Here is a 15,935-nt window from a genome sequence, read left to right as displayed (position 1 = left end):
GGCCGATATGTTTTGAGATCGATCGGTATCGGATCGATCTCAAAACAATCCCGATTATTTTTTTCACCAGCAAAATAAATAAATAAATGAAAAATGTAAAAATTCATCAATGAGTTCAATATAAATCAAAAGTAGTACCTCTAAGTCTAGAACAAAAGCCAAATCAAATATGATGTAAAATCTTAAGTAAAAACATACTTTACATTTTTCTACATTTAATTTGTGTACTCATCTCATTCAGTATAGTCATTCAGTTGTGAAAACTATTGACTGACGGCTATTTATTTATTTATTGATTGGAAGAAGAAAAAAGGGCAGGGTATATGACACTGTGTACGACACTGTGTCACTGTGACTGCAACGCTCTATAGGGCGATCTCCGCCGTCAGAGACAGCCGTCTGTACTTCAGGTGAACGACGACTGTTTCACAGAGCTCATACTCAACAGTGAGTGTGTGTGTGTGTGTGTGTGTGGGGGGGGGGGGGGCTGTAATACTCTGCGGCGGCCTGTATGAGTGTATATTTGGGATGATGTATTTGGGATGCGGCGGAGCGTCTGCCCGCCGTGCATAGCGTAAACCACCTGTGCCTGTAAATTAGCCCATTAAGCAGCATCTATATGCAGCCGCCGTTTTGGAGTGCAGCAGAAGCTCTGTTGGCGGTCCATCACAGTGCTGTGGGTTTGCTCATTACACTGAGCATGCATGCAGGGCCGGCTCCTCAGCCCACTTGCTGCATGGATACGCTGGGATGTGATCATGATGACGTTTATGTCTAGTGCCTGCCCACTGTTTCTGGAGACAAAAAAAACGAATGTTGCTATAATACATCTGTAAATCTGTAAATGATGTGTTTGGACTTGGATATTGTTTGCTTTAAAATAAAAATATTTGCACATATTTTCACGATTTGTGAATAGGCAAAGTGTGGCCCTAGATTGCCTAGAACACTAAACATGGGTGATTTTCACTTTCATTTTTTGCAATTTTCATAATGTTGCTGATGTCTGAGGTGTGTGGGTCTTTCAGTACCTTCATGATGCTCAGTGACATCATAGAAGGTAGGTTTGTTTCCCTGCCCACATCTCTGGTTTTTCCTACAGGCAGGTGTCCGTGTGAATTTCACTCGTGTTTAGTGATAGTGTGATAGAGAAAAATCCAATACACCCATAATGGACTTTTTTATTTTTTTTTATTCACTGGACCATTCTCACATGTCATAAGGTGGCCTTACACTAGCCGATAATCGGGCATTTTTTGACGCTCGGGGGGTGCCCGACTCAATCGATCTGCTCGGGCCCGATCAACATCAATAATATTTGATATTTGCTCTGCCCCGCTCCGATTATCCTGTAGTGTGTGGTGCTATCAGATTTCAGATTGAAAAAAATCGGCTAGTGTAAGGCCACCTTTAGGAATGGGTGGACCAAAGGAGAAGTTCCCAACTTAATTTCTCTTTTTTTAGGAATATTTTAAAAATATTAATTATTATGCACGTTTTTCACCGATTTTGCCCCCCCATGAAATCTATTTTTGTTTTTTTTGTGAAAAGTCATGATGAAATATTAAAGAAGAGTACCTCAAGTTGCCGTGTTTAGTGATGGTGTAACAAAAAATATGTGTAGTGTTCTAGGGTTTAAGGGTAATAGTGGCACTGGTTACACAGATGCTTTCCTGGTTTGAACTGGTTCAAGAAAAACTTCAGATGCCGTTTGAGCGATTCTTAAAGAAGCCACCAACTGCAGGCAGTGTCTTCCTAATTGGCTCATTCCCCTCTAATGTCTCAACCCTTCCATCCTGTCCTCTCTGTCCTTCCTATTCACTCACTTATCCTTTCCTTGTCTGTCCTCTTGTCGTCCTCTCTGTTCCTGTCTCCTTTTGCCCTCGTTTCATTTCCTCCCCTAATCGCCCCTATCCTCTTCTCTCCTGCTCTGTGGCCCCATCACGTTTCCATGAGCAGACGATGCCACAGTGTGACTCCACCATGTGTTGCACACAGCTGGTAGATGATAAAAGATTGTGGTTTTTCTCTTGTTTGAAAGAGAAAAAAACCCCCCATCATAAGTCTCCCTTGGTTATTGGCTGCGCTCACGCGGCTCTAAAACACACAGAAACCCTTGTTTTTGAAGCACACCACGTTGTGGCACAAACCTCCCATGGAAAGTAATCTATAACCAAGACCCCAGCCAAGCAAGATACAACGGCAAGACAATATGTCCACCTGAAAGTGTCTAGAGGGAGGTGGTCGGGTTCAAACTGGGACGCTTTAATAAAGTACACCGACACAGCGCGGTGCTTCCAGGTTTCATACTGTTTACAATGAGGGCTTGTTGCCTGATTCCTCTTACGAGTGAGTCACATATAGGGGAAGGGGGACATCAAACTGGGCTGCATTGAACTGTGGCACGTGTTTAAACATGGGAAATGCAATTGTTCCAATAGTCTGTGACTGGTACAATATGACCCCCCCAGTTCAGTCGGCTTGTTGTGAGACCAATAATAACCCAAATATGATGAGAAAGCCTGATTGTTCAAAATTGAGTATTTGTGGGGATAGAAGACACGTAGGGGAGCCCAAAAAACCCCCACAAACAACATGGGAAAAGTTGAATGTCATGTCTTAGGACCTTTAAAATCACATCACATTGTCTGGGACTTAAGACAACATCGTACACATCAAATGACCCTGAGCCATCTGTTCTCCTGTGTACAGAATATACTGTAGGATGTAGATGTTTGTTTCATTGATGAAACAAAAAAGACACATCTCCCAGCATGAGTGTGGACGTGGTTTGTCTTGGGCTATAATAGAGCTGAATATACTCAGTGATGGAAGAAGTGCTCACAGGTTTTACTATTTTACTATACTAGGTTTTTTATTTTAGGTAAAATAATCAATGCCCTATTGTAGAAATAGTAGAAGAGCGGTACTCAAAATGCACTTGAGTAAAAGTACAAAGGTGTTGGCATCAAAAGCCTATTAAAGTATCAAAAGTAAAAGTTCTTAGTTACTTTCCACCACTGAATACGTGAACCACTGAATATAGTACTTTAACTGTACCTATACGTAATATACAATACATCATACATGTGAAAAGTGTGGTTAGATGGACACTATCCATTGTGTGTCCCATTTCATTGGAAACATTTCCTTCTAGTTTTCCTCCATGCTACACTGAAGTATTAAATGACCTAATTCATTTTTTATGCCGCAATAATGAGTACAGCCTCATTGTCACAGATGGATGTGGAACCTTCCTATATGGGACGGCCTTATATGGATGTGAAATGGCAGAGGTGAACTTTAGAGCATGAAATTGCCGGGAGGCGAAAACCCGAGTAGAAAACGAGAGTAGATGAGCACATTACCGACTGAATTCAGTGGCCTGTGACCATGCATCGCCTCTGTTTAAAAACATTTTAAGTTGTGGGAAAAGCATATAAAATAATCACACACACACACACACATGCACGCACGCACGCACGCACACACAAACTCATGCACGCACGCACACACGGGAAAACAAGGAAATACTGCTTTTTATTGAACGATGCAGAATGCACAGGTGCTAATAACCGACCTGCAAATTTTTTACATCCGTGGCACCTTGGGTGAGCACTTTCTATTTGAAATATGAACGTTTATGTACACGTTTGCTTTGTAAATGTAGCAGTCGCAAAAAACACACTCAAGTTGTGCCATGATGCTCGTGAGGAGCGTCATGTGAACCATGGGCATGGCTAGCAGCGTTCGACAGCAGCATGCCATATTAGCAACAAATACTGATCAAAAGTCAGTTTTACGTTTCAGGACCCCGAAACTATATGCAAATGTATGTGCCAACTTTGGGCAAGTTAACACTTTGATTGCTACAAGATCTCGACAGGCCTATTTGGATGTTGCTACCGTTTAACATTGCACAAAGGCCTTGTTCGGGGGCCCACAGCAAAATGTTCTCTTATAGCGAGAATCACACGCATACATCAAAAGAAAGCTGAACTTGTCCACTTCAATTTAAAAAATACATTTTGATTTTACCATGTTCCATTCTGGAGATATTGACCTTTTTGCAACACCTGCATTTGCCTGGAAGTGGTTATCTTGAACAGCGAGCAGAGTTATGGATGGTTTAAAGTCAGAGACATTGACAGGCAGATATAAAATTGAACCCAATAAATATCCTATACATCCTATACACCGAATGAAAGCCCTGAATGTGTACTTTTACGAGGAAAAGAGTAAACATTGATCCCATGTACAGTTAGACAGTAATTGGTTATTGAATGCAGCTTGTGCCCACCAGATAACTTCAGAGAAGACATGGACGTGAACTCCTCAATATTCACAAAATAAGGCCTATAGCGACATATAAATACTATATACCGTATGAAACAGAAGACTCTCTGCTTTCATAAGAAAAAAACTTCTACTGTAGTAATAATAAAAATCACACCCATGTGAAGTGAGTGGTGCAACTCTGTCCCATATTCTGTTCTCTGCTTATTCAATACAGCTAGCTATATACGGACTGAGGCAGAAAGTCATGTAAACCTTTTATTCACAGTTTGGTCTGTAAACTTCTACTGTAATAATAAAAATCACACCCCTGTGAAGTGAGCGTTGCAACTGTTGCACCGCGCAACTGTAGAGTCTCTACAGTTGCACCGCGCAACTGTAGAGAACAGTTGCACCGCTCACTTCACAGGGGTGTGATTTGTATTATTACAGTAGAAGTTTACAGACCAAACTGTAAATAAAAGGTTTACATGACTTTCTGCCTCAGTCCGTATATAGCGAGCTGTAGTGAATAAGTACAGAACAGTTGCAACGCTCACTTCACAGGGGTGTGATTTTTATTATTACAGTAGAAGTTTACAGACCAAACTGTAAATAAAAGGTTTACATGACTTTCTGCCTCAGTCCGTATATAGCGAGCTGTATTGAATAAGCAGAGAACAGAATATGGGACAGAGTTGCACCACTCACTTCACATGGGTGTGATTTTTATTATTACTACAGTAGAAGTTTTTGAGTGGTGTAAACCACTCCTACAACTGGCTTTTGTGTGCAGAAAAAAATGAGCATGGTTGCTATGTTCAAAATAATTTCTGACGTAATTAAATCACACCCGGGTGAACTGGATGACCGTAGCAACCGTGGTCATTTTCTCTGCACAAAAAAAGCCAGTTGTGAAATCACATCCAGGTGTGATTTCATTACGTCAGATCAGAGCTGATCAGGCTATATAATACCTTACCTTATATAATACCTCACATCGGACAAAAACTCCAGCTGAATCAACTTCATGGTCACAAATCATCACATCAGAAGACGTGTCTATATAAAACCTTACACCACTCAGTTCACACGGGTGTGATTTTTTTCTTATGAAAGCAGAGAGTCTTCTGTTTCATACGGTATATAGTATTTATATGTCGCTATAGGCCTTATTTTGTGAATATTGAGTACGGGTCCATGTCTTCTCTGCAGTTATATCTGGTGGGCGCAATGTGCATCCACCCAGTAACCAATTTATGACAGACTGTACATGGGATCAATGTTTACTCTTTTCTTCGTAAAAGTACACATTCAGGGCTTTCATTCGGTGTATAGGATGTATAGCATATTTATTGTGTTTATTGTTATATCTGCCTGTCAATGTCTGACTATAAACCTTCATAACTCTGCATCCTTTAGATGATGATGATGATTCACTGCTTTCATTGTTTTGATCGCAGTAACATTGGGGGGGGGGGGGTCATGGGCACATTGGGCAGCAAAAGTCTTGATCGTACGGCTATAAAAAGTCCCATTCCACCGTTCGGTTCAGAACTATAGTATAACGGTGAGACGCGTTGTCATCATGAGCTGATTTTGTTTTTCAAGCTAGTATAGGGAACATGCCTGGGCATGCACGGTTTAGGACGCGGAAAAGTTCGTTATACATTACACCCGGGTCGATTACGTCCCCGACGCGTTCATTGCGGTCTTATCACTACAATTATAATGAATAAAAAAGCGTTACAATCACACGTCTGAGCGATCTCCGATTATGACGGCTCTGCATGGCGATACGTGATCCACCAACGGTAGACTGTCTGTTGTCATGGCGGCCCCTCTCGATACTGTAGTTCGTTTGTTAGTTCGTAGTATTGTAGGCTCGGGGATCGTTTGGTCGCTACAGTATGAAGAAGTAAACATGCATCTGTCCATGTGTGTTGCCGATCTGGTGCAGAATCTGCAGATCATGTGTTAGGCAGCGTAACAGCGTTCCGTATGTTTTTTTCCGAGACATGAGCCCCCATCTCGCAAGGCCCTCCTCCTGCAGGAGAAACAGGAGGGGAGGGGGGAATCGAGTATAAAAGCCAATAGGTGGAGGAAAGCCTGGTGAGGCGAGGTTAGGTGAAATTTGATTCTTTTCACACACGGGCTACATCGGCATGGGCGCATCCATTCTACACTGGTTTATACACGTAAAGCGGCCCGCCCTCCTGTTTTCAGGAGGGGAGGGTTTTTTTGTTTTTTAGTTTTTTTTTCTGATCACGTGAGCGGGACTAAGCAGCAATGATAGGGCGATGGTTCTTCATTGTCCGGGTGGGTAAAAAGATGAATGAAAGTATGCTATAAAAAAGTGATTGAAACGTATTGATACGTGATCCGCACCCGACGTTTGATTAATTGATAACGTATTGATACGCGATTCGCGTCGGCTGTGTTAATAGAAAAACAAGGATGACGAGCGGGAGAAAGAAAAGGGAGTTTATCACCAGTGAAGTTATGGACATTTATATTAAGACTTTATATTAAGGTCAGGTCTATAATGCATTATAACCACATTTATAATGCATATAATGCATTATTATACCACTTGTTATATTTCCGTTGGTCTTAGTTTGGTCTTAGTTTATGTTATGTGTCTTTCCACACGGGTAATGAAACTCTGGTCCAGTTCTTGTAGCTGAGTATTTCTGTATAAATGCCTACATCTGGCCAACTCACACTGTGTATGCCACACATCACACTTTGAACGACAAGCTTAAGTAGTTACAAACACATTTAACCACATGATCCCTAGCATTCATGCCATGGGGCGCAAATTAAGCGAGAACCATATTCTGAGCTTATAGATCATCTATCTTTGGCAAAGAGATATGGAGTAGAGGGAGGGACAAGGAGAAAAGCGAGTATAGACCCCTGGGGAACTCAGGTCAACAAAGGTTTAAGTGATTGAGCCATCAAACTGTTGACATGTATCCAGCAACATCAGAACTGCATGGACTGATTGGTTGATGTAAAGTACTTTACATGGTGGAAGTGACCAGAGGTGTAAGCAGCCAGTGATAATGATCAGACTAATATGCCTAATTACATTATCATTTTAGAAATAGTTCATCTCACCGAATAAGGACAACTCCCGTTGCAAGTTGTTGATGCCATTTGTCTATGTGTGGTAAAGCCCTATGGGATGTCTGGAATGCACGTTGTAATGTAGGCTTTCTCCTAGAGCTCCATATAGGGAGACAACCTAGAGCTCCATATATGAGGACGATGGCGACATCCAGCACTGACAGGCTAATGTAGAAAACCTCATATATGGGTATACACATTTGGCATCGTCATCGTGACATGCACCCAAAAAAACCTTATATAAGAAGAATCCGAAGAGGTTTAGGGTAGCTAGCAACTTTTGCTACGCTCTTCGTGAGAGACTCCATCGCCTTCCGTACGAGACAGGATATTTGGTCTTACAACCCAGAAGTCCTCAGCGATATCTGGCCTTACAACCCAAATATTGTTTAATTTGTTTCATTGGAAGTTTCGGCATCCAGGTTAAGTTCTAATCGGACACCACTGCGGCGGGTCCTAGCCCAGACAACCGGCACTAGTTTGAGCTATTTTATACACGTGCTAATAAAACGTCTTTAACATATTGCTTTGAAATTCACATTTACCTTAGAAAGTATTAAGTTGTTTTTATTAGCATACTGTATGCATTCCATACATTCCAAGGGCTAGACCACACATGGCCATATGACATCATCAAAGTCAAAGTTGTACGATTTGTCACACACGTTACCGCAGTGAAATTTGTTCTCCTCATTTGACCCATCTCCTGGAGCGGTGAGCTGTAGCTGCCATGCCGCACTCGGGAATCATTTGATTCGTTAATTTGACCCCCCAATCCAACCCATTGATTGAGTGCCAAGCAGGGAGGCATTGGGTCTCATTTTTATAGTCTTTGGTATGACCCGGCCGGGGATCGAACCCTGACCTCCCAGTTTCAGGGTGGACACTGGCACTCAAGGCCACTGACGTGTGGCGGGAGCGGCCTCTATTGAGTGAAAGATTATCTATTTATAAAATAAATAAAATATGTACATTTTTATTTTTATAAAGGGCAATTATGTAACGTAGTAAGGCATATTTGTGTTATTAGCGAGGGATCCTTTTAATCAAAGACAATCTCTTCTTCTCCAGGGAGTCTGGCTGGGGGAGTAAAAACAGTCAAAAAATGTGCCTCGGATAGGATACAATGTGTAACTATTAATTTTGATGTCAATAGTCAAACTTCTGCTGCATCCTATTTTCAAGTTTCCTTGGTATTAAATTCAGTACCTGTCCTCATATCCCTCTCCCTTGCGAGAAAGAAAATATATATTAAATAGTGGTACTAGACTGTGTGTGAAATATTCACAGTTGCTTTGGCCCTCATTTCAAGTCCACGTACTGTGTACGCAGTTTTGTCTGCTTTCCAGGAACAAAGGCATGTTATTTATACTGCATGGATAATATTTGAAGTTTCCATAAAGGTTGAACTACGTAAAAATATATAATTAAGTGAGCATTGAGCTGTCAACTGACCATTATCTTTTCTTTCCATTATACAATTTACAATTTACAATTTAGGCATTTAGCAGACGCTCTTAATCCAGAGCGACTTACATTAGGCAAGAACAAAAGCATGGGAATACATCACATATATAAAATGCATTTATCATGAAACATGCGTAAGCTAAGAACGTAACTAGAACATATCTATATAATGACACTATACATATATACTATACTATACTATGCTATACATATGTACTATGAGGTGCTATGACTACATACAATGCAATTATTGTGCTGTCTACATGACATGCTATAAGTCTGTTTCAAATGCTAAAAGAAAGTGTCTAAAAAGTGCTATCTAAGGGGGTAGGATAAGTGCTATGGGCCATGATGGAGTCTGAAAAGGTGGGTTTTCAGACTAGATGCTGCAGTTCTGATTGCAACGGGGAGTGCATTCCACAGTTTTGGGGCCAGAAGGGAGAAGAGTTTGGGACGTGTGGAGTGTTGTCCCGGCGTTTTTAGTGAGGGTACTTCCAGCTTTCCTGCGTTGGCTGATCTGAGTGCGCGGGAGGGTTTGTAGGGTTCAATCATGCTTGCATAGTATACTGTTTTAATCAGTCTGGGTATACTATGTTGACAAATATTGGTATCACAAACCCTAGCATATCAGAATAAGGTTTCATGTCTTGCATGAGAGATGTTGAACCTCTTTTTTACTTCTCCTTTTTTCCCCTTCTTTTTTTATAGGTGATTCAGATCTTTAGTGCAAAAGATGAAGATCTGCCGAACGCCGGCCAACAGTTCTCATTTAAATCGCCGAAGGATGATTTGATGAAAAACAAGAATTTCACCATCAGAGACTTTGGGAGTGAGTCATCTTCGATGAATATCCATGTAATACTGCATGGTTGCTCAGAATAGATATAAAGCTGTGCTTTTGCCCCACGTCAACAAAAGTACAGAACATGTTTGTGCAGTGTAGTTTTAAATTGGAATACATACAAACTTAATAATTGTAATAAATGTCACAGTTCTTTTTAACAGTTTGGGGAATACTATACTGTACCTGTCAACTGTTCTGTTTTATTTTTTTTATTTTTTTCCCCTGGGATTCTCTCTTGAATATTTTCCTGTTAAATCTCTTGTATTTATTAACTTTCTTATATAAAAAAGAAAGGGGAAAAGCAGTATGAAATAAATAACACATGCACACACGCCTGCTGGGTAAAATAAAACAACAATAACACGAATAATCAGAAAATGACAATGTCCATTATTGTCAAGGTATGGTTTAAGGCTCACCGTTACAAAGGGAGCAATGCGCCGCACCCAGGACAAAATGACTAATAAGCATATGATCATTCATCGTCCCGTAATAAGGCCCGTAGGCTCCTTTGAAGTCAGCCCCACAGAGCAGCGTAATGGAAAGTGGGACGTGACAGGATGCAGCTGAGGGGAAGCCTATTGCATTCTGCAACCTTGGTGAGGTGCAGTTTTCGACCTCGGATGTGTGTTTTCCTTTCAAAACTTTTTGAAACACACTGTTTCGCTCTCTCAACACTATTGAGGAGAGACTTCCGCGTACTCGACGTACTAATAAAAGCAGGTGCGCAAATATGCAACGTTTCGGTCTTTCGACCTTCCTCAGGCTCTCTCAACACTGACTTGACTGCCACCTGGGGACCGGTATACTAATACAACAGGTAGCCGTGCCCACCAACAGCCGCTGGTAGGATCCGGGATGGGGGAGGTTTTCTCCTTTTCCTTTTTTTTGGATTGGGGGGTGTGACAGTGGGTCACAGAAGGACATGTTCAGAGAGGGGGGGAGCTGGGTCACAGAAGGACAGGTTCTGTGCAAGCGGGAGATAAAATGAACGAGTGATAAAGAGTAATGAGAGGGAGAGAGAGAGCTCCAGAGTGACAGATTCAGCCTGTGGCGAGAGTGTAACACACGGGAGAGAAAATTGGAGAGGGATGCAATCGAGAGAGAGAGAGAGAGAGAGAGAGAGAGAGAGGGCAAAGGAAAAAAGAGAAGAAAGGAACACGTCTGTTCATCTCTTCTCTCATGTGTGTGTGTGTGTGTGTGTGGGGGTGGGGGTGGGGGGGCAAGTGGACGAATAACAACAATGAGAGGGTTGTGCAATGTGTGCTTAAAAGCCTGACCCTCTCTGTCAGTGGAAGAAAAAGTGCCCCCGCCTTGTCAGGGGAACAAACCTGCTTGGACAGGGTCAGACCACCCCCGATATGGCAGACAGGAGCGGGCGGCTCCCACCTGACACTCTCCCCCTGCCTCGTATGCATTGTGAAATTCTCGCCAGCCTCACACACCTCTTTGGCTGCCTGCCCAAGTTGCTAGTACCTCTGTATATTTTTTTTTAACACGGTGGCACTGAAGGTGCCTGCCTGCCATCTACAACAGAGTTGGTCCGTATGAGTTCCCCTGTGTCCCAAGGAAAGTGGACCAATAGTGAACTGCACACCTCAACGACAACAAAAACAAAAAAACAATGAATGAGTTTGATGTGAGACCTCGAGGCTTATGTGTTAGAAGTTGGTCTAATTGATGTCAGGCTACTCCGAGTGCAATATTTCTCACTCCTTTTTTTGACCCTGGGGGTTAGCGATATATCTTACTGTCATAGTCTAAAAGCCTTTGTCTGATGCCGTTCCATGCATATATACTATGTGTATAGTGTATGGCCTTGTATATCTTCTTATGACCATGTGACTTTGTTACAGTACATAGTTACTTTCTAAGTTAAAATAAGTTATTAGAAATATATAATAAGAAACGTTATTTCTTGGGCCCCAATTGTAAACAGTCCATACACATGATTTCACCATGGGATATAAAAACCGGAATAATTATGTTCTGCTAAGGAACAGATATATGAAAGACAAGCCAATTTTCACAGAATTCATCAGGAACACAACACCACTTGAGACCACATCTTCCATGATTTTTTTTGGGCTGCCTGCTGCTGGTATTACTCCATCTACAGCTGTACTGTGTGTCCAATTGTCACGCCACTCAACTAACAAAAGCTCCCTGAAGGGATAATAAGGTCCATACAATATAGTCCCGACCAAGTAATCTGATTGGTTCAAATAGGCTCTCTACCTGTCAGGACTAGTATGGATGATATGCATGCCAGGCTATCATGGATGAGGGTGAATGAAAGACTGGCATACAGCCTTATTCTGTTTTTAAAGAATGTACATTCCTCACAGAAACCCTTCAGTTTGTTTCTACAGTTATTACGTGCAAATGAAAGACATGATTACAATACTAGACATGCACTAAGATGGTCACTTTACTTTTCCTCTGCCTAAAACCAATGCACTTAAGAAAACAGTCATGTACAGAGCCATTGCATACTGGCATGTGCTCCCCCCACATTTGACTCTAACAAGAAATAGACCTACATTTTATTTCAAAAGGAAACTCAAGGCAGCAATAATCAGAAAGGAAATTATATTAAATTAGGTTCGTACTATATATTTTCGGACTGACAAATCTGTTTTTCTTTTTTTCTTTTAATTGTACTGTTATAAATTTTGTTTTTTAGGTTTGTGTGTTTGTTCAGAAACACACAAACCTGGTTTTTAGACAGCTGGTGGATGGAAATGACGCTTGTGCGTGGCTTCAACTTGTAGCGTCGGCAAAGCGTTTTTGTAGTAGTGTCGGCAAATCGTTTTCCAATGGAAGTCAATGCTCTGTTCTGTCCGTGTTTCATGGTCGCCTCAATGCTTTTCCAATGGAAGTCACGTGGTTTGACCAAACACTCGTGTTTGATGGGGGGAGGGGGGCAATCAAACACACATTGGAAGTCACATTGTTTTCTTTTTTTTACCAAATGAGTTCCCAGATTGTGGTACTCACCAATGCCCAAATCAGAGATCATAGCTGGGTTAAAACTCCATGTGCGTGTCCATTGCTGTGATTGACTGAGCCCGTTTCCCCAAGACATAATAATGTCACAATATAGAATTTAAATACTCTCAAAATCCCATTTAAGCATGTCTTTAAGTCACCTTGCCAGGTTTAGGTTTCAAACCATTGTACCTCCCTTGTGTCCGCTCAGACAACACTGCCGGCGTTGTGACCAAACGGAGCGGCTTCCGACGGCGGTCCCAGGAGATATACTTCCTGCCGGTGGTCATCGAGGACAAGGGCTACCCGCTCAAAACCAGCACGGGCACGCTGACCATCCGCGTGTGCAACTGTGAGGCCGACGGGGCTCTCCTGACATGTAGCGCCGAAGCCATCTTCCTCCCGGTGGGTCTCAGCACGGGCGCTCTCATCGCCATCCTCCTGTGTATCATCATTCTGCTGGGTGAGTTGCCATGGCAGTAATTTTAATATATTTGTGACTCTGAGGGCCAAAATGTCCCCGCAAAGTATAGTTCGACTTAACTGAAATGCTGACAATAAACTGCATTTGTACTGCACGTCGATATTCACCTTAAATCAAATGTGGCCTAAATGTAAGCAAACCAGATCTACAAGCCTATGTATGTGTACACAGCGTAGGGCCATTATTATTAATGGCCTATTGTTTTTAATTTGAGTCCAGGGGAAGATACGGTAATACAAATTAGTATTGAACAAATTATACTATACATTACGCAATAAAAACTAAAGATTATTATTATTTTTGCTATAAACGTAAAATAACATTTTGGTAATGCAACTGTCATTATGAGAGTGAGAGACTTCTAATAGGCGTACTTAAAAAATAAAAGCAGCAGTGACTAATCATACTACTACATGTTTCACATTTATTATCACCTCAAGTCTTATTTTGAAGTCTAGTGTCTACATGAGGTCTGATTTTTACTAAACTGTGCTGGCTTGATGCTGATGGAATGCGAACCGAATAAATGCTGGATTAAAAGCTAGATGTTGGCTTAACTTCATTTTGTGAAAACCATGCACTGTGGAATAGGGATGGGATGGTTAATAAACGGTTAAAAAGAAGAATAGAGTCTGCACACTGATGCTGAAACAGCTCCTCTGAAGTTCTATTGCTCGTCAATGTTTTCGTTTTCACGTCTTCATCAGGACATATGCATTAGTCCGGCAGCCAACAGGCTTAATTCGTTCAAAGTGGGAAATTTGGTATATCGTTTTTATTTTTTTTGCCTAAAATATTGTCTACTGTATACATACAGTACATTCATGACATCATTGAGCAATTTATTTTATAGTGGGTTATATGTGACCATACCATTAACAACCTATATAAGGCAACATTTTCAAAATGTCATTATGTTTTGTCGCATGTGACACATTTTCTAAAATGTTGTCTTGTATACAGTAGGTTGTTAATGGTATGGTCACATATAACCCCCTATAATAGAAATTGCTCAATGACGTGACAGCCAGTCAGCAGGTGCATTCAGGAATGCATGTATATACAGTAGACAATATTTTAGGCCAATAAAAATACAACCAGATTTCCCACTCTACGCCTCCGACTGCTGGACTATATATGTCCTGATCCTGTTTCGATTATTCGATCTTCGAATAAGATGTGTGTGTGTGTGTGTGTGTGTGTGTGTGTGTGCAAGTTGTGCGTGTGTGTGTGCGCGCGCGTGCGTGCGCGCGTGAGTATTATATATATATATATACAGTATATATATGGGTATAATGGGGGTGGGGTATAATATATTAATGCCACTGGGAGGGTCACACCTATTTATTTCAAAGCACTTTAGAATCATCCAGTGACTCCTCGTTCTAAACATCAAACAGTCACTTAATAATGGACTGTGGTGCTCTGGCATTACCCTGGAGGCGTGAACTGTGGTGGCTGATTATAAAACACTTAATAAACTCTGTCACTCGATGAGCCGTGCTAGATTGGAGGGAGGAACGTATCTCCTTATTGGCCCCGTAAAGTGCAGCCTATCCAACCCCCCCCTCCACCTTCCTCCGAGGGCTTCTCCTTTAACTTGCTCCGCAAGGTCACGGTTGTAAAACTCCCCGCTAACTCTCCTCAGCCTGCCGTTAAGGGCCCCCATGCCCCCCTCCTCATCTGCATGGTGGGGGAGGACATAAATGTCGATTTATGGCACCGTTTGAGCAAAATTGTGTGTGGGCTGCTTGGATCAATAAAAGAGGAAGGTTCCCATTTTACAGCATAGGTTAAATACGAACGTGACCTCTGAGTGCTTGAGGACGAGGCGGCTCAGTGTGTGGTCATGGAAACACTCTCCCAATTCCAACACATCCATTATAGGGTCTATGGACTGCATTATAATCAGGGACATGGACTGCATTATAATCAAGGACATTATTATATTATCATTGCGTATCATTGCATGGGAGTGGCTCCCCGATTGTCCACACATTAAATATACTTTATTACTTTAATCATTTCAGTGATATCTAAAGAAAGGTAAGCACAAACTCAACATCAATGCTGTAGAATGATGAAGGTAATGCGAGTGTAGTTTTGTGTTAGATGCAGTGTTGGAAAAAGTACTCACATTTCTTAATGTGTAAGTAAAAGTATCAATTGTGCAATTTAGAAATACTGTTACAAGTAAAAGTCTGGAATTCAAAATGTATTTGAGTTAAAGTACAAAAGTATTGGCATCAAAAAGTACTTAATGTATCAAAAGCAAAAGTACTCATTATGCAGAATATCTCATTTCATGTTTTCAAATCTTTCGCAACTAGCCGATCTACAAGCTCACACTGCGTTGCGATCGTATATTAGTACAAGCAATTTAGGGTTTAACCTCAAACAAATTGCAACAGAAACGCTTTCAACTTTTTTTGTTTTATAAATATGTTAGTATCAACATCAAAAGTCCTAAGAAATCCCAGTGCTGGAACAAAATGGCACTTGCCAAATTGTGATAACCATCACAGTTGTGATGACATAAAATAAGTTTGACACGTCACATGCTACTTAAATCTTAATAAAAAATATTATATTATTGTTAAGGTAGTAACAATAATATAGTAGTAGAAGTAAAAGTACTGGAAGTTGGAATTACTCAAAATTACCTCAAAATTTTACTTAAGTACAGCACTTAATTACATGTCCTTATAGTTACTTCCCACCACTGGTTAGACGTTTAGTTTG

General features: G+C 41.2%; 1 protein-coding gene across 3 annotated transcripts in view; it reads left to right on the top strand.

Annotated features, from left to right (window-relative positions):
• The window catches only part of LOC306913112 (cadherin-12-like), a 300,046-nt gene that overhangs the window by 279,477 nt on the left and 4,634 nt on the right, over positions 1-15,935 (top strand). For all 3 annotated transcript variants that reach the window (XM_079489647.1, XM_079489648.1, XM_079489649.1), the window contains 2 exons: positions 9,583-9,703; positions 12,921-13,172. In XM_079489647.1, coding sequence (XP_079345773.1) covers positions 9,583-9,703; positions 12,921-13,172 — 373 coding nt within the window. The remainder of the gene's footprint in view (positions 1-9,582; positions 9,704-12,920; positions 13,173-15,935) is intronic.

The sequence above is a fragment of the Electrona antarctica genome (assembly GCF_951216825.1).
Source record: "Electrona antarctica genome assembly, chromosome: 20".
Taxonomy (NCBI): Eukaryota; Metazoa; Chordata; class Actinopteri; order Myctophiformes; family Myctophidae; genus Electrona; species Electrona antarctica.
This window is presented reverse-complemented; position numbering and strand designations above follow the sequence as displayed.